This window comes from Metopolophium dirhodum, chromosome 7 (assembly GCF_019925205.1).
Source record: "Metopolophium dirhodum isolate CAU chromosome 7, ASM1992520v1, whole genome shotgun sequence".
In the NCBI taxonomy this organism is placed as follows: Eukaryota; Metazoa; Arthropoda; class Insecta; order Hemiptera; family Aphididae; genus Metopolophium; species Metopolophium dirhodum.
In genome coordinates, this window is record NC_083566.1 from 18,731,111 (window position 1) to 18,755,329 (window position 24,219).

The 24,219-nt window shown below is 26.2% G+C and overlaps 4 protein-coding genes across 4 annotated transcripts; 1 reads left to right on the forward strand and 3 right to left on the reverse strand.

Annotated features, from left to right (window-relative positions):
* Positions 1 to 3,927: 3,927 nt before the first annotated feature.
* On the reverse strand, positions 3,928 to 6,871 carry LOC132948773 (microtubule-associated tumor suppressor 1 homolog). Its single transcript, XM_061019417.1, has 8 exons — positions 6,269 to 6,871; positions 6,072 to 6,198; positions 5,502 to 5,957; positions 5,118 to 5,288; positions 4,815 to 5,029; positions 4,559 to 4,757; positions 4,317 to 4,466; positions 3,928 to 4,251 (listed from the first exon to the last, which is right to left on the reverse strand). The coding sequence occupies exons 1-8, from the start codon at positions 6,742 to 6,744 to the stop codon at positions 4,210 to 4,212; spliced, it is 1,836 nt and encodes a 611-aa protein (XP_060875400.1). The 5' UTR covers positions 6,745 to 6,871; the 3' UTR covers positions 3,928 to 4,209.
* A 76-nt stretch (positions 6,872 to 6,947) lies between these two features.
* LOC132948774 (eukaryotic translation initiation factor 4E type 2) lies at positions 6,948 to 9,913 on the forward strand. Its single transcript, XM_061019418.1, has 5 exons — positions 6,948 to 7,106; positions 7,169 to 7,238; positions 9,103 to 9,345; positions 9,428 to 9,580; positions 9,649 to 9,913. The coding sequence occupies exons 1-5, from the start codon at positions 7,087 to 7,089 to the stop codon at positions 9,811 to 9,813; spliced, it is 651 nt and encodes a 216-aa protein (XP_060875401.1). The 5' UTR covers positions 6,948 to 7,086; the 3' UTR covers positions 9,814 to 9,913.
* LOC132948775 (motile sperm domain-containing protein 1-like) lies at positions 9,840 to 13,486 on the reverse strand. The gene is made up of 4 exons (XM_061019419.1): positions 13,171 to 13,486; positions 12,790 to 13,104; positions 10,415 to 10,555; positions 9,840 to 10,354 (listed from the first exon to the last, which is right to left on the reverse strand). The coding sequence occupies exons 1-4, from the start codon at positions 13,298 to 13,300 to the stop codon at positions 10,320 to 10,322; spliced, it is 621 nt and encodes a 206-aa protein (XP_060875402.1). The 5' UTR covers positions 13,301 to 13,486; the 3' UTR covers positions 9,840 to 10,319.
* A 6,765-nt stretch (positions 13,487 to 20,251) lies between these two features.
* Positions 20,252 to 23,969, reverse strand: LOC132948252 (polycomb protein EED). Its single transcript, XM_061018656.1, has 8 exons — positions 23,615 to 23,969; positions 23,353 to 23,486; positions 22,741 to 22,912; positions 22,456 to 22,588; positions 22,228 to 22,391; positions 20,988 to 21,227; positions 20,765 to 20,917; positions 20,252 to 20,690 (listed from the first exon to the last, which is right to left on the reverse strand). The coding sequence occupies exons 1-8, from the start codon at positions 23,639 to 23,641 to the stop codon at positions 20,484 to 20,486; spliced, it is 1,230 nt and encodes a 409-aa protein (XP_060874639.1). The 5' UTR covers positions 23,642 to 23,969; the 3' UTR covers positions 20,252 to 20,483.
* Positions 23,970 to 24,219: the final 250 nt, after the last annotated feature.

The following is a 24,219-nucleotide window of genomic DNA, read 5'->3' on the forward strand; positions in this document are numbered from 1 at the left end:
TTTGTTTTGTTATTTTTTTTTATTTGTGTCTACACGAGAAGTAGTCGAAATAATGTTTCGATTTTCAACTTCAGTCTTCAGTATCTTGTTCGATGGGAAAGTGAATCTAGTTGGTGCAATGGTGCATTGGGGACAGAGATGGGCAAAATTTTATCTAGAATTTGAACATATTATTATTCGAATAAAAAATTATTCAAATATTTTTTTTATAATTATTCGAATATAAAATTTATTTGAATAGTGTCAAAATATTATTATTCGAATAATTTGCGATCATAATATTATTTGAATAATTTTCAAACATAGGTATATTATCGTACTAAATATGTATTATAATATAATTATTATAATTCTTCTAGTATGTCTACATGTATTTAGTGTGTAGTAATTATTTATCAATATTGAAGACGTTATTATTGTATCTATTATTCTAGTATAGTCCAGTTTGAACATAGAAATTCGCTAGACTAGACCGGTTTAAAATTATCCCACATTAATACATTATCCCGCACCGGGATAACGAACCATGTAAATGATATGACACTCAGAAGTAAGAATATAATACAATTACAAATAGTTAACAGCAGAAGTTGATGCTACATAAATTGCGTTTAAAAACATGGTGCGACATAAAAATGAAATCTAGGTATCTGATTAAAAATACTGTTAGCTAAAGTAAGAACCCTGGGAAAAAATGATGCGAAACTATAGTTACTATTTAGTGTTATAATATATGGGACAACGAACAAATGTTGCTGTCTCATACCATAAATTCTAATGTTAAATCCAACCACAGAAAGTCGCTCGGAGAAATCTATGTTACCATTCAGTAAATCGAACAATGACATCAAGTCCGCAACTTTTCTTCTTAATTCGCATAAAGACACTTCCAGATGTGCAGACTAGCTGCAGCGGTGATATGAGTCTCGGTCAATAACCAAATTTTATTTGCTGCAAATTAATTTTAGGAATTCATACTGTACATTTTCTACCTGATTAATATAGAGAGCATAACTAGGAGACCAAACTATAGAGCCAAATACTAACTGAGACCTAACAAGTGAAAAGTATAATAATTGTATAGAGTTTATGTTTTTGAAATTTCTTGTATTTCTGTAAATGAAACCTAATATTTTGAAAGCTTTATTAGTAATTAAATGTATGTGTGAGGACTGAGGAGAAAGGCGTATTGCAATTAAGTAAAATTCCTAAGTCTCTGATATAATTGACTATCGTAAGCAATGTATGGTCGATTGAGTAGTTAAACAATTAAAATAGTTTTATAAAGGCGAGTGAAGCTATAATGATACTACATTTATAAATATTGATGTTTGATGGTAAATAGTTTTGTTTACTCCATCTTACAAACTTGTACAGAATCCAGATTAGATTATAAATTTACTGCGTTAGAGAGAGATTCTATTGGCGAAAATGTTTTACTTCATCGGCAAATAATAACAAGTTTACTGTCTTACTGAAGAATCAAGAATAGCGGTTTTTAAATCATTAATAAACAAAAGAGGACCTAAATGAGAACCTATTGCGGTACACCTTAACACATTAAAACAATTGGAAATAAAAAGAGATCATTTTACAGCTTGGGTGCGACAATAGTAAGATATGATTCTATCCAATTTAAAAACTGTCCACTGAAACCAAAAGTAATTAATTCCGTGAGATGTAATCTGTGATTTACTTAATCAAATGCTTTTTGAAAGTCTGTGTAAATAGAATCAATTTGGACATGATTCTTTAAGGAAATTAAAGTTTTGGATTGATAAAGTAAGTAATTAGTGGAAATTGACATATTAGTTCTAAAGCTTTGGCGCAACTATAGGGATATGCTGAGGGGACTTGTGCACCCCCCAGTTTAAAATATGCACCCACAAAAAATGAAAGACTTTTTCCATTATATATTACTCCAATGTACTCGATGTATAGAACGACTACTGCAGCATCGCGTAAGTTTCCATACCACCTATGCTTGTTAAACGACATTATATCACATCGTCCATGTTGTTTAAAAGTATGAGGTATATTACACGTGGCTCGTTTTTTTATTCTGGTGTCCCCTATTATAGGCCTAATCCACATTGCCAGCGATAACACGCGAACGCCGGTCGACTATACACAATATAATATTTGATTTAACAATGATATGGTTTTTTTTTTTTTTTTTTGGTGCATTGAGGAGGTCAAAATTTAAAGTTTCCAGTAATTTTCAAAAGCGCCGTAAAAAATTAAGAAATAACGGGAATTTTGGTTTTTGGTGTAACTTTATAACAAATGACCGTAGACACATGACATTTTCACTGGTTGCTGTTCGTATTTGCATTTTCTATACACGATAAAATTTTCAAAATATTTTGATTTGTTTTTAACTGTTTAGGAACATTTTCAGTTTCCAATTTTATTAGTCTTTTTTTTCTTTGAATGTCAATAAAACTTTAATTTTTGGGTTTGAAACTTTAATACAAGGCTCCTGCTATATTGTTACAATGACATTTGAAAAATATTAAAAATCCTTAGTCACAGTTTTTTTTTATAAGCATTTAACTTATATATATAAGCAACCTAACCTATTCTAATTCTAGTTCAAATCAGTCCTAGTCTAAAAGTACCTACATAACTGAATAAAAATAATTATTAAATTAAATACAATTTTCAAAATATAGTATACCTACATAGATAAATATACATTTGAAATTATTGTTAATAGATATACTGTGTTAAGGCTTAAGGGGCAATTATACAGGAAATCTTTATAATTTGTGCACCCTTAAAAATAGTTGTGCCTATGGTCTCAAGCCGTGTTGAAAATATAAGGAGAGATAATATTAAAGATATCTTTTTTATGATTATAGCTTCAAAGTTCAAACATTTTTTATAATAAACTATACGTCTTGGTAATATAGTCTGACACTGGTCTGATAGACTTTCTACGCTTTTTGTGTTCAATGGTTTTAAATAGTTTAATTCAAATTTAACATAAATTTAACTAATACACGCTATTACAGTGAAAATGTATAGGAAGGAACACGTGCCTGCATGCAGTAGGAAACTAAATTGTGTATTTTTATTCCTGTGATTCTACCAATAAGGGACATGAAAAATAGCTACAAGGCTCACCTGCCACCATCAAAAATAATCCTCTGTTGTAGATTTAAAGACTAAAATATTATAATTTTTGAATTCAAAAAATTGATATGTTTATGTTTGTTATTTAAAAATGATTCTGAGCGCAAACCAGATTGCCCGGAATCAATTGTCAACGTTAACAATAATTTAGGACCTAGGTTCCAGGTTATAATAAATACAATGACTGATGATTGTTGAGGAACACTCGACACCTTCTATACGGAAACAGAGCGACTTACAGTTTCTTAAGAGTACACGTAATATCATAATCTATTACTTTTAACTTTTAAGTTAACTTAGTAATTTCGTTTGAAAAAATCTCTTTGATTTATAATAGGTATTGGAAATAAAATGTATAAAAATCAATTTCGAAAGAATAGTTCAACTGAAATTATGGTGAGTTGTAATTCACTGTTTCTGTTTGATATCAAACAGAATATATTCGACAACTATAATAATATACTCAATTCCACTAGAGAACGGGCCGCGAAAATTGGTTTTTCTGCTCATTCTCACAAGACACCTTGCCATAGGTGAACTGGTTTCAATAGCAGGGTGACGCGGTGTAACGCTCAGAATCGACCCATTTTCTTGTGGAATAGAGTAGTTAAATTGAAATAATATAGATTATAGATGACATTCATTATTCATAAACATTTAACATGCTTTCATGTCTTAAGAAATGAATACTCCAAGTCTCTAAGTAATACAATGCATGTACAAACATTACATTTTATATTCTTATAATATAAATAATATGTAAAAATATAATTTTAATTTTATTTTTGGAGTACATATAGTAAATATAATTATACATATAATTTAACTTATTTTTACTAGTATTTATAAATAATATTTTGATTGACAATAATTTAAAAAAAAAACATTTACTATAAAATTTAAAAAGTTATATAAAGGTATATAAATCTATAAGCTATTACAATTGTATATATAAATTATATAATTAAAATAAATTAATTTGTGAAGGAACAATAAATATATATAAATATAGTTGGAAATTTTATTTAATGCAGTACTTAAATAAACAATAGTTATAATACAATGAAATTTTCATTTTTGTACCAAAGGATTTCCAGGATATTTATTTAAAAGCTGAAAAAAAAAATTAAAATAAGCTTTGTGTTTATAGAATAATAAATACTATACACTTCACTTACAATTTCAATATGCTTTCTTAATTCAGTTGGAGTTACTTGGTGCAATAAATGTTCTTGTTCAAAAAATGAAAAATCATCTTCTAATTTTGAAGATGAATTACTGTTGTTAATAGATTTTTTTCTTTGGTATTTAATATCACTATTTAATTTCTAAAATTTAAAAGAATTAAAATTATTTATTGTCCATTAGTATTATAATAATTTGAAAAGCATTATATAACTGAATCATGGTATTTGCTTACTGAATTTGATTGACTATCAATGTTCACATTTTTTACTACTCCCATTACACTTTTAACCAATTGTCGCTTTTCTTGAACTTCAGCTTCTAAACGTTTTTCTAATGCAGAAATACATTCTAATTTATCTTTTATAAGTATTTCAAAATGTTCCAACTCTCCTCTGTGTTTTAAATCAAGTTGTGTTTTTTCTTTTTCATACCTAAATACAAAATTATATTAATTTTTTTTTTTAAAACCAATTTAGAATTTTTTTAACCTTTCTTTAAAATTAATTATTTGGTTATTCATTTGGAGTTTTATCAATTTATTTTCCTCATTTGTAATTTGTACAATTCCATCTAATTTACGCTGATAATCAGATACTTTTTCAGCCAGCATAGCATCTAGCTGTTTTTGATAAAAGCTTTTTAGATCATTTTTCACAGTTTTAATTTCTTCCTTTGCTGCATTAAGTTCCTCTGCAGTTTGTGCCTTGATAAAAATATTTAGGTATAATAATTGTAATAATAAAACATTTAAATACATTGTTCATTAAATGCTATTAATATAATCTAAATACCTCAGTATTTTTCATTTGATCTACAATGTCTTCAATTCTACGCTTTTGATCTAAAAGTTGATCATATTTTAATGTTTTTTCACAGAGTACTTTTTTTTCTTGATTTAATACAATAACTTCTTTCTCTAACTCATTACACTTATTTATTGATCTGTTGCATTTTTCGGCTATCTAAAACATTAAACATAATAATATTGAGCTTATACTTAAGATAACATTATTTTTAAATTACTACAGTACAGATCGTTTAGTACATTGTCATTTAATACACCATATTGCTTAATACACACAACATTTTATGTCCTAGCTGAAATTTTGTGTGATCAAACTATGTGGTCTCTTTGAAGTCGCATTAAGAAATTTCTACTGTATTTTTAAACTCACGCTTATATTTTGTTCTTGTAATTTAAACAATTCATTTTGTAGTAATTCATTTTCTTCATTTTTTTTTTCATAACTTAATTGTAATTGTTTTGTTTGTTCTTCTACTCTTTGGCATTTAATTAATAATTCATTTAACTTTTTTTCAGCATTTTCAGTTCGAGCCTTGTAAGAATTACTTCGAGAAATTGCTTTAGCTGTATCACTTTTATAATGCTCGATTTTTTCTTTCATTGTTTCCAAAATTTCTTTTTTATTTTTGCGCTCAGATTGTAAGTCCCTGTTGATTTTTTCATTGATTGTACTATATGCTCTTACTTGACTTAAAATCATAGCAGACCGTGCAGCAAGATCATCAAGAAGATTATTTTTTTGGCAATCTACTTCTTTATATTCAACCATTCTTTTTTCATAATTTGTTAACTTTTCTTCTAAATCTATAACTTTTTTTTCTATATTCTATAACATCCAACAAACATCAAAAAAATATATTTGACAAATTATTTATTTAAATGTTATTACATAGTTTTATGTATTTTAAAATTAATAAGTTGAGTATCAAAAAATGTTTACTTGTCTACGATAAATTTCTTTTCCGAGTTTCAACCACAAATTTTCTTTTGAAACAGAGTCCAATTTTTGGTAATCATTTAAAGCTGTATTTACGCGTGGGGTTACATTTTCCAAGTCGTCACATAAACTTAAAGAAACATATTAGTGATATTACTTACACAAATATAAAAAAAATAACAAATTATATAAGTGCCTACCTCTTTAAATTGTTATCTTCCAATCCACCACTAACAGTTTTTTTGGTTGTAACAGGAGATCTAACATCTTTTTCTTGAAAACTGACATTACGCTGAGCATTGCCATTATCTATATTTCTTAATAACTTATCGTTGTACTCGTAAGTATTCACCATTTCATGCATCAGGGAATCAATGGAACTATAGTTTATTTTTCTTTCGGCATTTCGTTTTAGAGGTGAGGAAGCACTAAGAGGACTGGACAGACCATTGCTGATATAACTAGTTTCCATTTGTTCAATTTCATTAATTTGATTTGATAAAGTATCTAAATTTGTCACTAAATTGTCAATTACGCCTTTGAAACTATTAGAGCTGATCGACAACTCTTCAGTGACCGTGTCTTCAACCGTTTCACTATCTGAAGTGTGGACTTGAAAGAAATCTGACGGCAGTGACACTAAGAAGTCAGTATTTTCACTACAGGAGTCACTCATAATTGATAATTTCGTAGCGATAAGTCTATTGTCATAATTATTTAAAAATAGAACTTACAAAGTACAACATTTTTGAAATCATTACATACATAATAATAATATAATCTCAAATCTCATAAAATTACTGCACAGAATTATTCTGTGATTACTGTTACTGCTTATCACTGATATTTATTTTTTTTTTGTTTACATCGCCACAACACGATAAACTAAAAATCGAGCATTTCCCGTGATAACGTGTTCAAAACCATTGTGAACTTTATGAATATTTGAGTTCCATATTTTGTAAATATTTGAAATAGTTGAATAAACCTTATTATTATTGTATTTAATTAAAATACTATGGCTAGTAAATTTGAAGGGTTAGTATTATGGTTAATATAATTGTTTTTAGGTATTGAAAATTTAATATATTTAATTTTAGATCGAAAACTGTGAGTGAAGACGAGAACACTACATCCAAAGATATGACGCTTGCCGACAAATTAATTAATGTCAGTATACATTGTTTATATAATTTTATTGTAGATTTGTAATTTATGTGAAACATTATGTTAAAACAATTTCAATTATTATTACTGAAGTGAAATGATATCAATACACGTTTACATACATATTATTGTGCCAAACATGTGTATTGGATATGGTCAAAATATTATAAATATGGCTGAGTTAGTGAATTATTGATGTACATAAATGTATTTATTTATTTTTGTACTATAATGTAGGTCTGTAGTCTGTAGTCTGTACAAAAGTTATTTCTCTTTCAACATAAGTATGTGATTAACTTTACCGATCAAAGAAAATAAAAAGCTAGATTTTCAATATTTACATAGGTCACTAGTTATTTATGATATTGACTTTCTTCACTTGAAGTTAAAGTTGAATATATTAAGCGTACGATAATAACACAAACAACTAATTGAATTATTAAAATAAATTAAAAAAATTATGAAAAGTTTCACAGTTAAATATTAATTTATTCTGTGTTCATCCGGCTTAAGGATTTTATATCAAGATTCTTTATATTATAAATAGTGTCAAACAATAAAGATATAATTGAAGATGTAGTTAAAACCTACAAGGTAATTTGGTTAAAAAATACACTTTATTATTATTGGTCGACCAATAAATTATTTTTTAATTTAAGTTTAATATAGGTAATATTATTTATAAATAAAAGTATTTTTATCTTGATTTTCCAAACATTTTACTCGATGATTATGATACTGAAATATAATGTCTAATAAAAATTAATCCCTGTATTCTAGACTTGTAATTTGTTCTAATTCCATACATTATCATAATTATTGTACATTTAAATTCAATTTTTTTTTAGTCATTGATGTAGAAAATTCATTAATAGTAAAGTTAATAATTAGGTAAACATTTTGAATTATATTTTGGTAATTTATTTGAACAAGTAGGTATTCCAGTTATTTGATATAATTGCAGATACTAAAATTGAAACAAATATAAATGTGATTATAAATTTAACCTTACAGAATTATTGGTATGGTTATTTACCTATATCACACATTTTTCTATATAAATCAGGGCTTACATTTGAAAAAAAAATTTTGTTTTTTGTTATTTACAATTAAAACGTTACACAATGTTTGTGTTTATCGTTATTTATAAATAAAACGTTAACTTCAACTTTTGCATTAATCGCTATTTAAAATAATGTTAATACCTATTAAATTAAAATAAAAAATAACTAATGCGGGTAGGTAATGGCCCAGATACGGAATATAATTTAATCAATTCTTAGAGTTTTTGCATGAAATGAATTTTTCTACAAAACCAATAGACCTTTTAAATAAATAAATTTTAAAATATTTCGTTTTGCGTTATTTTTTGGTCAATGATATTCTATAAATTACGTTTTGTGGTATTTAATTATTTTTGATTATCGCTTTCTGTTATAATAACGTTTACAAATTTCAATTGTTTTTTTTGTCAAATATAACGTTATAATCATAACATTATTATAACATTTGCATGCCCTGATATAAATTAATAAATTATAAACTATTTAAAAAAAAAAATTATTCACTTCATATTATTTGTATTTTATAACTTATGAATACAGTGATTCAAATAAAATCTCTAAAATATTATTTTCACTAGTAAGTATAACTCAAGAATAGAGTGAGTTCACAGCTTTTGTTCAGTTGAAAAAAATTAAAATATATATTTTTAAATCATTTCAACTTATTTTGTCGAAGATACTCAAAATACATGATATTATTACTTTAATTTAAAATACTACAATGGCAAGTGAAAAATAATAAAAAAAATATAACAATAACAATTTAAATTAATCTTATTTTAATATTTTTAAATTCTATTTAGATACCACTGTCAATACCTTCTGGAGATCATAAACTTCAACATCAGTATTGGTTTTGGTTTAGTCGAAGATTTCCTGGTAAACCAGGAAACACCCCAAGTTATGATCAAAATCTAAAATATCTAGCAAGGTTTGGTTCAGTTGAACAATTTTGGACAATTTATAGCCATATGGTAAGGCCGTGTGCCTTGCAATCACACAGTGAATTCCATTTATTTAAAGTCGGAATCAAACCAATGTGGGAGGTAAATTTATTGGTTATATTCAAGTATCAAACAAACTAATGTAAAACACTAAGCAACTTTTTACTTGATTTTATATTTTTAGGACGAATCAAATGCCAGGGGAGGAAAATGGGTTTTACGGATACGTAAAGGCCTAGCATCCAGGTGCTGGGAGAATCTTATTTTAGCAATGTTAGGCGAACAGTTTATGGTGGGTGATGAGATATGCGGAGCTGTTGTTTCTTTGAGATTTCAAGTAAGCTGACACACATTTTTCATATTAATATTGTTAGTATGTTTAATAATAAAACGTATTTATTTCAGGAAGATATAATATCAATATGGAACAAGACTTCATATGACCAAGGGGCTACTAACAGAATAAGAGATACCCTACGCAGAGTATTAAATTTGCCACCAAATACAATTCTAGAATATAAAACACATAATGAAAGTATCAAATCGGTATCAAGTGTTTATAAGATGTAAATTATACTGATTACAACCAACATGAATTAAATATAAAAAATTCTTTATTGAAAAATTAAATATTAATTAAAAAAAAAAAAAAATAAAATACAATTTATTATTTACAATTTTTTTTTTTTTTTACAACCCAATTATCCATTGGTGGATAAGACATTTAAAAATATCCATAAAAAATATAATGGCAGTGAGTATACAAAAAAAATGTATTAAAAATCTCATTACATTTATTTATCTATTAGTGCAAATTGTATGGCATTGAAATTCTTGAAGGTTGATGATGTTTGAAACATAGAGATCTTAAAACTATAATCAATAATAAATTATATCAAATCGTTCAAATGTATAGTAAAAACATAGTATAATAATCTATTTAATAGATTAATGCTTTCAGAATAAATTAATATCTAATAACTAATAATGAAAACAAACATATTGAGACATTGAGTACAAAACAGTTTCAAACTATTGTTTACAAGCAGATTTGTATGTAAAAATATCCCTGTGCATTATTGATGTTGTAATATTGTTATTGTAGTCATACCTGAAATAATAAATATTAGATGAGATATAAGATTACATTAATGCACTAATACATTCTTACCCAAAACAAAAGCTAATGCTAATTTTAAATTGAAAGAAATACGAAATTTCAGAATGTCTGAATCTTCAGATGATGGTAAAAGTAATCCGCAAATACATATACCAGCCATAAATAGAGTTGTGAAATTTGGTCCTGGAGTATCTAAAATATTTTTAAAAAGATAAATACTTTTTATTATTTATGTTGAATATTTAATAGGGGTACCTAAAAATGTATAGTTAGATCTGTGAAGTTAAGAATTTTAATTTAAGAGGAGGATCCGCGGCGGACTGGGCCTGTAAAAGCCTATTATCCTCCTATAATAGTAGGCCCCATATTCAGAAAAATTCAGAGGAGAAATTGGTATTTTACTATAAAAATAACATAATTTCATCTGTAATTACACCAATAATATATAATCAAGGAGTATCAATTTATAGTATTTTATAAAATTAGAAATTATTATACAATTTAGAAATTACAGTTGAAGATAATAAAGATTTAAGATGTGCTACCCCTTAAATATGGCCCCTTGGCGCTTATTAATGAAGGGCCCTGTGCCCCCGTAGTACAAGGGCCTACTATCCTACAAGACAGTAGGCCAGTCCGTCCCTGAGGAGAATACACCTACTTGCATTGTCTCAGTCTCAAAAACACATACTGTATGTTCTGAATAATCTAATTTAACGTTTAATATTAGAGTGAATTGACCTATTAACAATTCAGAAGAATATTATCTAGTGAACCGCGTAGATTTTATATTTTAATTTTAAAACGAGTTATGATAATTTTAAAATTTACTTACAATTTAATAACTAGCTTTAAAACTAAAATATAAAAATAAAATCTATGCGATTCACTTGATAATATTTTTCTTAATTGTTAATAGGTCAGTTCACTCTAATATTAAACATATCAAAGTTAAATGGATTATTCAGAAAGTATAATTTGCTTTTTAAAGCGTTTGTAATACGAAGACATCACATGTGCGGGCGTAGCGTTCTCTTAATATTCAAAGCCTCAAAGGTATTATTGATATTCTATGTTTACCATACAAACTAAAAAAACTAATATACCTACATGGATTTACAAATAAAAATAGAGGGCATGTACTGAACCCCAAAATAACTGGATAATAATAGCATATGGTGGCAAGACCAAAATTCCTGGGTAGTAAAATACGCGTATAATACATTAATACCACACGTATAAAATTAATAAAACCCATAACACTTTTTAACAACTATGACATAAAGAATATTGATATACATTTTTTTCTTTGATTTATAACTATTAATTAGTGATAATACTGTACATTTTAAATTTGAACAAGTATAAACTTATAAATTATTAACAAATTAACAATTCACATCTACTAGGTGAATTTTCTTGAATATAGTCAAAACAAATTTGTTTTTTTGTTATTATAAATATTAATGTAGTTATTAATAAAGATGAACTCAGTAATTAATATAAGAAATTAACAACTCACATCAACTTGGTGAATTATATACAATAATTGCAGTTCAGTGCAGCAATAAAAAAAATCTTTTACGCAATATAAAAGGTCTAACAGAAAGACTTGAAAAAAAAAAAAAAAATTATGCTACTTGAACGTATGACAAAAATTGTTAAAATTATATGATTAGTAAATAATTTAAGAATTATACTCATGAAAAATATTTTGAAAAAGTTATTACTTTCCAAATTAATTCAATCAATAATAAATTATTATTTAAAAAAATTCTATAAAATAAACTATTTGACTTAGATAAATGTTTTTACTATCAAAATTGTTCTTATAATCAGACTCACAAATTGGCTATTTTGAATATATCCAAAAAAATTTAAATCAAATTTTAAATTTTATACTTTCAGTGTTAAAAAATAAAAATAATTTTTTGTGTTACTATAAATTATATATATAAAAAATTTTTTTTAATTTTTATTAGAACAAAAGTTATGCCAAAAGTCAGTTCTATCTGTTACACCCTGTATAACTAAGTAGTTTTATACTGAACATTTTATATGTTTTACTCAAACGAATAATAAGTGTTTTATACGTTCCAACCCTACCAAAAATAATTGATTTCTACTAAATTTTAAAGTTGAAATACTTTTAAATAAAAAAAATTAAAATTCAATAAGCTTTAAAAAGCTATATTTTAACAATTAAATGCTGAAGCAGGAGTTAAGAAGTTTCTACCTAGTCCTGCTATTAAATTTGAATGTAATAAATAATAATAAAACATAAAGTTGAAAATAATGTAGGTTAAAAAATTTAATTATTTTTAAATGAAATTTAAGGCCTGAATTATAAAATATAAAGTATTTTATTAAAACTAAAGTCTAAAAGGGATCATTACAATTTTCAATTTGAATTTAAAATAGCTCACTTGTATTACAGTTTTGTCTTATTTCAGATTCATTATCATAGTTATCAACGGATATATCACTTCTGAGTAATTGTTTAAAATTTTCAGCTGGTGGCTCAAAATTTTCGGAAGACCTTACTAATATTGTTTCAACATCTTTGTATCCAATGACTTTTTTGGTTGTATAATATTGCATTTGTATTCGGAATTTATCCCTGATGTCGCAGAATGCTGGCGCAGGAGCATTGTGCCTGACAACTATATCCACTCGAGAACTGGCACTTATTGAACCTTCTGGTTCAACTACAGTATATTTTTTTGTGCACGTACAAAAAACTAGGTATGAACAAATTATATCATTAAAACACTTACAGAAATAAAAAAAAAAAGCATTGAATTTACCTTTGAATCTGACTGGAAAGTCGTATGGATTAAATAGCGTAATTATTTGCCTGTGAGATTGCTTGTCCTCCAAACTAAAAGTTAACGATTGGGGACTGACAAATACAGGGACTTTACATTCGGTCATCATGACTATTTATATTTTATAACAATAGGCATCTCATTTTTCTCATTGTATCGTGAATGGTGTAAAATGTATAACCACTATTACGTTCTGGATTTAATAAACTATTGTTTGTGATGCAACTCAATGAAAATTATTACATACGCAACTTTTGTTATTACCTAGTACCTAAAAAGCACAAATCATAATCAACAAACATTTGTTGTTTTTTTATCTCTTATCTCTTATCATTTTATTAAATTATTATTAGACAAATAATATAATTAAATTATAATATAATAATATATGACTTAATAAATAATATTTATTTATAATTGTATTATTTATTTAGTCATGGACTCATTATATATATTATATACCTACTTCATAGATAATATAGAACGGATAGATCATTAATGTTATTTATTATCATTTATCAATTATCATATCAATATTTGACAGTCTTGTTAAGTATTTGAATACTTGTATTTAAATACTTTTTTTGTATTTCAAATAATTTTCAAATACTTTTTGACGAATGTATTTTAAATACTAAACAATTACTTTTTATTTGTATTTTTATTCTAGAATACTAAATACTTTCTTTAATTCTCGTGGTCTAATTCAAAATCCAATTACTATAATATTTTGGAATGTAGGTACTATTTTCAATTTTGTTTCTACAATATTAATTATTTTAAAATTTTTCTAACTTCTGATAATTTATAAATAAGGTTTCGCCAAAATACAAGCAGATAACAGAATGACTAAATACTGAAACCCCCGTCAGCTCCTCACTCCCATATTATACCATGGCATACAAGAGTACCTATACAAGACTGAAGACCCTGACCACCACTGGTTAGATTGGCATTTATTTTGATCCTTTAAATATCTTTTTCTTATTTAATGGGTGGTAGGTACTGTGGTAGTAATCTATAATTTAAATACAAGTTTTGGTATTAATGTTATTGAACTTTTTTTTATCATATTTATTTTAATTTGTACAATCTGTATAAAATATTTTTACAATAAGCACAATAGATGGAGGGATACATAAGAGGGTTTGGTTGGCTTGATTAAAGAAACTATTGAATAATAGTACTTCATGGCGTGATTAGTATTGGTTAGTCGGCTTGTTATTGAATTTATTTAATTATTGATTATTAATTATTCATTTATTGAACTTAAAAAAAGTAATTGTGTAAGTATTTTGAATACTTTTAAAAGGTATTTGTATTTATATTTAAATACTTTTAAAAGATAGTATTTGAATACCTACGTATTTTAAATACAAATTACACCAAGTATTTAAATACGTATTATGAATACATTTGAAAAGTATTCTTAACAAGACTGGATTATTTGAGAAAAACAAAAAAAAAATTAAGAAAAACCATAGACAAAGAAAATAACGAAAAATCGGTTTTCGACAAAATTGATTTTGGTTGTTGGTTTTCTATACACGATAAAATGTTCAAAATATTTGGATTTTTTTTTTTTTTTATTATTGTTACAGCATCAACATCATGGTTATTAGCTTACAATATGATTATTTGACAAAAAATGATAGGTTAAATTAAGTTGTACATTTCAATTTTTTTTAAAGAAGTGATAATTTATATTTGGATATGTTTTAAACTGTTTACGGACATTTTCAGTTTCCAATTTTTTTTAAATGGAAAAAATATATTTTTCGATACCTTGTTTACCGATTTTTAAATTGAGATTCACAAATAGCCATGTACAAAGGTGAACATTGTTGAGAGGGGGTGCTTGAGGGGCGTAGCCTTGTAAAACATATAAACAGAGAAATTAGTCCCCCTCCACAAGTATATTAACTATTAAGTGGTCACGGCCGTCACTACTTTAAATAATAAATATAAAATCATAAAGTAACTTTCAAATAAAATTGGAGCGCAAATAAAAATAAGTACAGCTAAAAAAAACTGAGGAAGTCACTCTGCTGTAGTGCTGTACATATTATAGGTGTCTACTGTCTATATAGAGGAGTCACTGTGTAACGGATGGGTTAAATTTGAATTCAATGTTATAAAATCAGTGTGGGTATACACGAAAAACGATACTGATCGAAGACTGATCTGGTCTGTCAGTCTATAATATTACTAATTATATTTTATGATATTATTATGATTAAAGTAGTTTATTTTAGGTTACAAGCATTATTATTGTACAACAATAGCTTAAATTTTTTTTTATCGAAAAAATTGCATTTTGAAAATGTTATTGTGTATTTGACATTTGTGTAATTATGATGAGTATAAAATACAAGGCCAGAATTAGACATTCGGATGTCTGGGGCCAATATTTTTTTGAGGCCCCTAGCAGTAAAAAAAATAAAACACGCAATATCCCATATAATATAGTTAAGGGAAAAAATTTAAAATTAAAAAGGTGGGTAAGTGGATGTTGCTCTGCTGTACAGTAGGTTACAAGTGGGTCACTGTAATGGATGGTGTTAAATTTGAATTCAATGATATAATATCATTGTAAAGAAAAACGATTCTGAGCGAAAACGGTTAGTCACCCTATGATATTACCAAGTATATTTGATGTTATTATAGTGAATAAAGTAATTTATATATAACCTATTTACGTGGAGCCTTGTTTTCAATTTTCCATCCTTAGTTATAAAAGTTGAACATTTTATAAATTTTTAACTACAAAATAATTATTAAACTTTAAATTTGATAAATTTTGTCAAAATTTGAACTTTAAATGGTTATAAAAAAAACTGCGACTAAGGATTTTTAATTTTTTTCATCTGCCTTTGAAACAATAACCTAGGAGCCTTCTATTAAATTTTCAAGCTTTTTTAACCAACAAATAACATCTTATTGATATTTATAAAAAAAAAAAAAACTAAAAAACATGAAAACTGAAAATGTTCGTAAACAGCTCAAAATAAGTCAAAATATTTGGAAAATGTTATGGTGTATAGAAAATGCTAATACAAACATTCAGTGAAATTTTCAAGTATCTACAGTCATACGTTTTTTAATTACAAAATAAGAAAATCGTTACATGAGATATCGAGTGAATATCAAATGTTGTAAAAATATAAATTTCAAACGCTCATAAAAATTTTATTTGATTTTCTTGTAGACATTTTTTTTTTGATAAAGGTAGACAAACTTATGGATAATCTTGTATTACATTTTCAAATCTTAGATTTAAAAAGAAAAATTTTTATGAATTGTCAACTCAACATAATTTGCTAATTTTCGTGATTTTTCCGTATTTTGTCAAGATTTCAACTTTAAATGCTTAATGCTTATAAATAAAAACTGTGACTAAGGATTTTTAATTTTTTTCATCTGCCTTTGAAACAATTACCTAGGAGCCTTCTCTTAAATTTTCAAGCTTTTTTAACAACAAATAACATCTTATTGGACATTGGTATTTATAAAAAAAAAAAAATAACTAAAAAACATGAAAACTGAAAATGTTCGTAAACAGCTCAAAATAAGTCAAAATATTTGGAAAATGTTATGGTGTATAGAAAATGCTAATTCAGTCAAAATTTCATGTACCTACGGTAATTTGTTTTAGAGTTGCACCAAAAACCAAAATCGATTTTCTCGTAAACAGATTTTGAATAAAAATTCCCGTTTTTCCTTAATTTTTCTTTTGTTTTTCACGCCACTTTTGAAAACTACTGGAAAATATTTACTTTTGACTCCCCAAAGTACCAACTAGATTCACTTTCCTATCAGAAAAGATACAAAAATAAAAAATTTAAAAAAAATTTAAAAAAAACACACATCATTATAAAATCAATACATTCATTGCTTCGCTCAGAATCTAAAATGTGCACGTTATAACTATCTATAGGTACCTAAAACGTGATTATTTCACGTTCAAACTACTGCTGTTCATGTACAGAAATTTCAAAATTAATTTAAAGATAGCAATATCGAAATAATTTTTATTAAACTTTCATAATTTTAAAAGTAAAAAGAATTGTAATAATCTTATAACATTTTATTTATTATCTAACATTTTGAAATTAAACGTTCACACTGTTTCATTAATAATTTATTATAAATTATTTTCAAATTTTAATATACTGTAAATAATACAATCAAAATGATATCAAAAAAATGTGGTGGCCTTTAGAAGCAGAACTGCAGAAGTCCATGTCATGTTTTTTTTAAAAATAAATCATATATATTCGAACGTTTATACCTATATGTATACTAGTGGTGGATTTAAGGGGGGCGAAAGTGTTCGCTCCCCCCCCCTATTGGTTTTTTAGCACCTAGGTTAATAAATTGGGCGGTTTTTAAATATTTGTGTCGTAACACTTGGAAAAAGACAATGGGCTGCCCCCCAAAAAAATTTTAAATCCGCCACTACTATATGTATACTAAAATATTTTGTGTTCGCTGGATGGATCCAATCCTGCATGTTTGCAGCCCAAATGATATACAATATTATACAAACAAAACAATACTTATTTTTTGAAGTTGATATTTTGTCTTCCTAAACCAAATAATACCTAAACTAAATTTTCGAGTGTCAAAAAGTTTTGCATTTTTTTTATAGTATTCCAGCATCCCCCCCCCCTCCAAACATCTGCTGACCGGGACAAATGCCCTTAAAACCCTCTGTCAAATCCGGTCCTGATAAAATATAATAATATTCTTGAAAAGAATATCTTCGATATTTTATTTTCAATGTCCAGTATTTACTTCTAAAACTTGTGATATTTTACTTTTTGAATTTGAATAATTGAGTTTAGTAATTCAAATATTGAAAATTTACTTTTATACAGGCACTGTAGAGTGCAGATTAACTTCTACAATTTATTGATAATAAGCGTGCTTATACTCTCAAATCGTTCAATAAACCATATTATTAGAAATACATTAATTAATTTTCATAGAATTTTCCATACTATTGATACCAACCCCTTAAATTACAAAAAAATGACTAGGTATTCTTCGTTAAAATAACTAATTTTGTCCAAATTTTAACTTAAAATATAATAAAAATAACTGTGTTTGTATATTTTTTTGTTACACTATGAACTACTTAAATGCGAAACCTTGCTTTAAATTTTCGATTCTCACCCATACATATTTAACATTTGAGACATATTAAGCTAAAAATAATTTGCACATTTTCAAGATTTTGATAATAAATGCTTATAAAAGAAATCGTGCAAACATACGTGACTTTAATATTTGTCAACTGCTTTTATTATATCAACATATAAGGAATCTTGTAATAAATTATAAAATATTAGATATAAAAATTTGAATGTCAATTTCAATTGTCTATAGACTATAAATATCTAGGTAGCTTAAAACGATTCAATATAATATATTGACAATTTTATCATGTCCTTATAGAAAATGATAAAAAAAAAGATTTGGTGAAAATTTGAAGTATCTACAGACTACGGTTATTTGTATTTGAATTACAACAAAATAAGAAATTTGTTAGATGATAATTCGTTAATCTATGGTTTAGTTTTTAGGTTTAAATTTTAGCGTTATATCAAACGCTCATAAAAATTTAATTTGACTTTCCGGTAAACTTTTTTTTTGAAAACTTGGGAGTTATTTACTTTTGACCTCCCGAATGCACCAATTAGATTCACTTTCCCATCGAACAAGATTCTATTGAAGAAAATCGAAGCAGTTTTGCTGCTTCAAATGGTGGTGACAGACACAAAAATAAAAAATTAAAAAAAACGTGGGTAAGTGGATGTCACTATGCTGTGCAGTAGGTTACAAGTGGGTCACTGTAATGGATGGTGTTAACTGTTTTTTGTAATTTGATTTCAATGATATAATATCATTGTATAAGAAAAACGATTCTGAGCTAAAACGGTCAGCCAGCCTATGATATTAGTCTAAAGGTCTGCACGGGCCGATACTTTACAGCCCGGCCCGGCCCGCGAATAGTTTTAGGCGAGTAAGCGCGACCCGACCCGGCCCGGTAAAATTTTTAGAAAGCCCGGCCCGCAAATAGTTTTAGACAAGTGAGCCCGGCTCGATAAAATTTTTAGAAAGCCTGACCCGGCCCAAGAATAGTTTTTGGCGAGTAAGCCCGGCCCGGTAAAATTTTTAGAAAGCCCGGCCCGTGAATAGTTTTTGTCGTAAGTAAGCCTGGTACGGGTAGATCCATTTTTTTTTTATTTGTCTGGTCCTGCCCAATACCTATCTAAAAGTTGAATGGATTAAGCACGGCATGGTTAAGTTTGTGAATTTTAACTATAGTTATAGTTAAGAATTTTTTAGTAGTTTAATATTGTTAAATAATATTATTTAGGAACATTCTTTTTATCAGCATTCAAAGCTAAAATTTAAAATTAAATGTTCATCTAGTTACAAGATTCTTGTAAAAAATTAAAAATATTTAGTTGTTCAGATATTTAAACGAAATACATAGAGTAACAATTTTTTTCTGAAACCTAAAGTAATCTTAATGAATTTAATTATAATAATATTTTTAATATAAAAATTAATTTTTTTAAACTTATTGATTCTATTAAAAATGTACATAGGCAATTTGTACTTAATGAAAACATTTTAAACAAATTATTTGATTAAAAGCTTATCATGCCTTCATTTTAAATTTAGAGTAATTTATACTCTATTTGTTAATTCTCTAATGTGCGAAAACTTTCAATAAGTATACAAATATCAAATATTGAGAGATGACTTCAGAGAGAAGTTACTAACTTGGTGTGACTAAATATACCATATAATTATTGAGACTGATATTCTGTCCTAATATAGTAAAAACTGAAATTTTATCACTTAATATCTATATATGATTATAACCTAACTGCTTAATAAAAATTATGATACATCTATAATAACTTTGTCCTATAAATAATAATAATTTGAATTAACTTAAACATTCTTTGAGTGTGCCACATGATTAGTATTTCTTATTTTACAGTTTTTTTTATCATAAAAAATGATTTTAATAAAAACAATATTACACATACAAATATTACATTTATTGTAGTATTTTAAATAACATTAATATTTTGTTTTTTAATACTATTTACATAAATGTTTCAGTGTAGAAAGGAGTCATCTTAACTTAACCAAGAGTTTAGAGAACTTAATATTATAAACAAAATAATAGTCATAAACAAATACATTTAAGCTAAAAATAAAATACAATACTATAAAAAGGGATATAAAAGTAATAGTTTTGTTTTTTGTCAAACGCTTTGTAATCGATCCCAACGCCAGATAGTACCATCATCACACACACAAATCAAAATATTTCCATCACGACTAAATGTAGTTTGACGTATAACTGTATTACATTTTGGATGAGCTAATGTAGTTACACGCATTGATGCTTGGTCATTAGAATTTAAATCCCAAACATATATTTTACCAATGGTATTGCCTAGTGCTAATATCTAAATTGAAAAAAAAATTTTACTTATTAATTTCTTTGACATTATTATTTTATATTTTATTGTTATGTAAATACTTTTTGGGAGAAATCCATAGAAAATCTAATGAACCATACATCACAATCTTTAAAGTCATAGTACCATATTTGTGATACGGCAGCTTCATTTGGTTTGAGTTCAGTATCTTTTAGATGACCAGGTTTCCAACAAACCATGCAATTTTCACATGACTAAAATCCAGTTTTATTATAATATGTAATTAAATACATTTTATTAAAAAATGTATGATACAATAATTACCTTGGAAATAACATAATCACCAATCCATCTCACACAATCAACATAATTCCTATGTATGTCACGTGTTGAAAATACAGGGAAATGTTCCTTAATAGTATCAAAAGGTCGAGCAGATCTGTTTGGATTGAAAGAATATGATTGTTTAATAGCATCTTGGATATAGTCTTTGTCTAAACTCCATAGCTTTAATGAATGATCCATTCCACAGGACATTATACGATTACCATCAATATTAAAATCCTATGTTTATAAAAAAATAATGCAATCAAAATGATTATATTTAATAAATAAATATAAACTAATAAAGCGATTCTTAAACTTTTTTTTATTATACAGACCTATCTCAAGAATTAGGCTACATTTTATCTACCTGCTACGTATAGAATATTGGTTTACATTTTATTACCCAGGTATGGCCACAAATTAAATTTATATTTTTAAAGGGTACTTGGAGATAGGGCTATAAATGTATGACACAAAAATACACAAGTATTTATTTGCAGTACCTATATAATTTTGAACTTTTTATTTTATTAAAAAAATATTTACAATCTATACAATACAATTAGTATAATTATTAATTGGTAAATTTGATAAATATTTATTGACAGGAGGTTGTGTTTATGGAAAAGCACTGAGTAGTGTCACCTGGCCAGATACGATTGAATAAATATAAAATTTAAAACTAGATACCTATATAAAATTATAATAATTTTTTTTTCAATTACTTAAAAATACAATTGTTTTTTAAATAATGTAATATAGATTTCATAAATTTAAATCTGATTTTTTCTTTAGTTGGTATTTTTAATTTCATTAAGAATATAGTTATATATTATAATTCTTTCTAAATAAAGTTTGTTTTCAAATTTTTAATGTTCCTATACTACTAATTTTAATATAAACTTCAGCTACATAGATTCAATAATAAAAACTGTAAAATAGGGGACCAGTTTTATGCATAGCCTTTTTTTTATCATTACAAAATATCATTCCATGACTAATAATTTTTTACATTAAAAATTAAAATAGTTTATTAAAGGGCAAGTTTAAAATTAAAAATAATATACTTTATTTTATTTTATAACCTAACCAAAAACATATAGTGCTACCCTAAGTCACTGATCTAATAGATATAGTATATTATTAATTATATAATATAATACTAAGGTATAAATCAGGTAAAATGTGTGAAATCAACTTAAAAATATAGTATAACATAACAAATAATTTTAATTACCGCCGAGAGAACTTCATCTCGATGGCCTTCAGCACCGCCAAATATAACAATGCACACATCACTTTTGATGTTCCATAAACGTAAAGTATGGTCTTTAGATACTGACAGCAACATATTTGTATCAATTGGATGAAATTGTAACTCATTAATTGCTTGTCCATGACCTAGGTTTTATAAGATTATACATTTAACATAAGTAATTTTTTTTAGTAAATTATCAATGCGTACCAATATAATGTCTAATAGATGACATAGTGACTGGACTAAGTATTCGTATGATGCCTCGATTTCCAGCAATAGCTAAAAGTGGCTTGCCGTTTTCATCTACAGACCATGCGCAAGTATAAAATGTTTCATTTGTCTACAAATATATAATATTATATAGTTAAGGATATCTGACAAAAAATATAATTTCATTAATACAGTTATGGTAAATAAAATAATTTATAAAATATATATTTATAAAATAATATATTATATACATTTATTATTTAATATTTATTAAAAGGATACATCTGGATCTGCATAACTTTGCAGTAAATTAATAGTACCATCATCTAAACATTGGTAAACTGAAACTCTATTACTGCCAACAGATGCAAATATTAATGGTTGGTCTTCATTTAATAAATGATTAAATTGAACACCAAATAGTGATTGACCATGGTCTTCTCTTAATGCACATCTATCATAAACATATATGAAACAAATAAAGTATGTTATAAAGATAAATAAAATAATTGTGTCAATATAAATTAAATTCATTACATTTATGAAGAAAAAAGTAAATAAATATTCTGAATAACTTTACATTTTATTCAAACTCACTTATTAAAAATCTATTTGTATTAAAAGGAAGTGTGGTTCGATTAATCATAAATTCATAATTCAATTTTACAGAATAGTATTGTAATTGTCACTATACACATACTACCACAATTTTCCTAATAAAAATCAAGATTTTTTTCTATTTAAAAAAAAAAAAATTGATTTGATAGAAAAATTCATTATAAAAATAAATTATTTGTTCAAGTTTATTATGTTTATGTTGAAATAAAAATTAAGTACCTATAGTGTAGATATTTTATTATAAATAATATGAATCATTAAGAGTTTAATACATACGAAAATTTGTACTGAAGCTTAACATTTTTGGTATTATTGGAAGGTTTGGATTTAGTTTTACGACCACGTCTAGCAGGTTCATGGCTTCGTGTTGTGAGATCAGTATTTGAACTATCTATACTTGATGTATCATCCTAAAGAAAATATGAATTTATTTATTTTTGTATAAAAGTAATTTTGAAATAATAAAACTACAACATTATGTATTTACATTTTACATCAACATTTTAAATATTTAATGAAAATGTTAAGGGAAACTTACCGATTCTATTAGAATAACGTCAGACATTTTACTGTTATCCGAAATAAACTATTTAAATTTTGTATGAATAATATTGTATTATGAATTAACGTTTAACAAAAAAAATATCTCGACTTAGAATTCAGAAATCATAATTCCGGTTTTTTTAAAATCAACATTATGTTATGGCTGATGGCATTGGCATGATAATTCTAAACAATGATAATAATATAAGAGACGCGCTTTATGATATCAGACAGTCTAGACAAGACGACAACATCTGAAAAAAAAGAGGTTTTTCATATTTTGTTAAATTTCTGGAGTGCCTATTTAGGTTTTCAATTCTTCAGAAAAACTTAAAAACCGTTGCGATTTTCCGATATCATACGGTAGTATGGTACCTATTTCGGCACTTAGTAATAACGTCTCCTTGATGGCTAGACCCATTGTGATTAGGCAGGTTAGGGGAATCCGTTTCACACGTACGGACGTATTATTTCACATCGTGTCCGTTGCGAGGGGGGCTCGATTTACGTTTGTATTCTATTATAGATTTATCTATAATATACTAGACGAGTAGTGTTTGGAAATGTGAAATACTATTATTACAAATAACAATGATGATA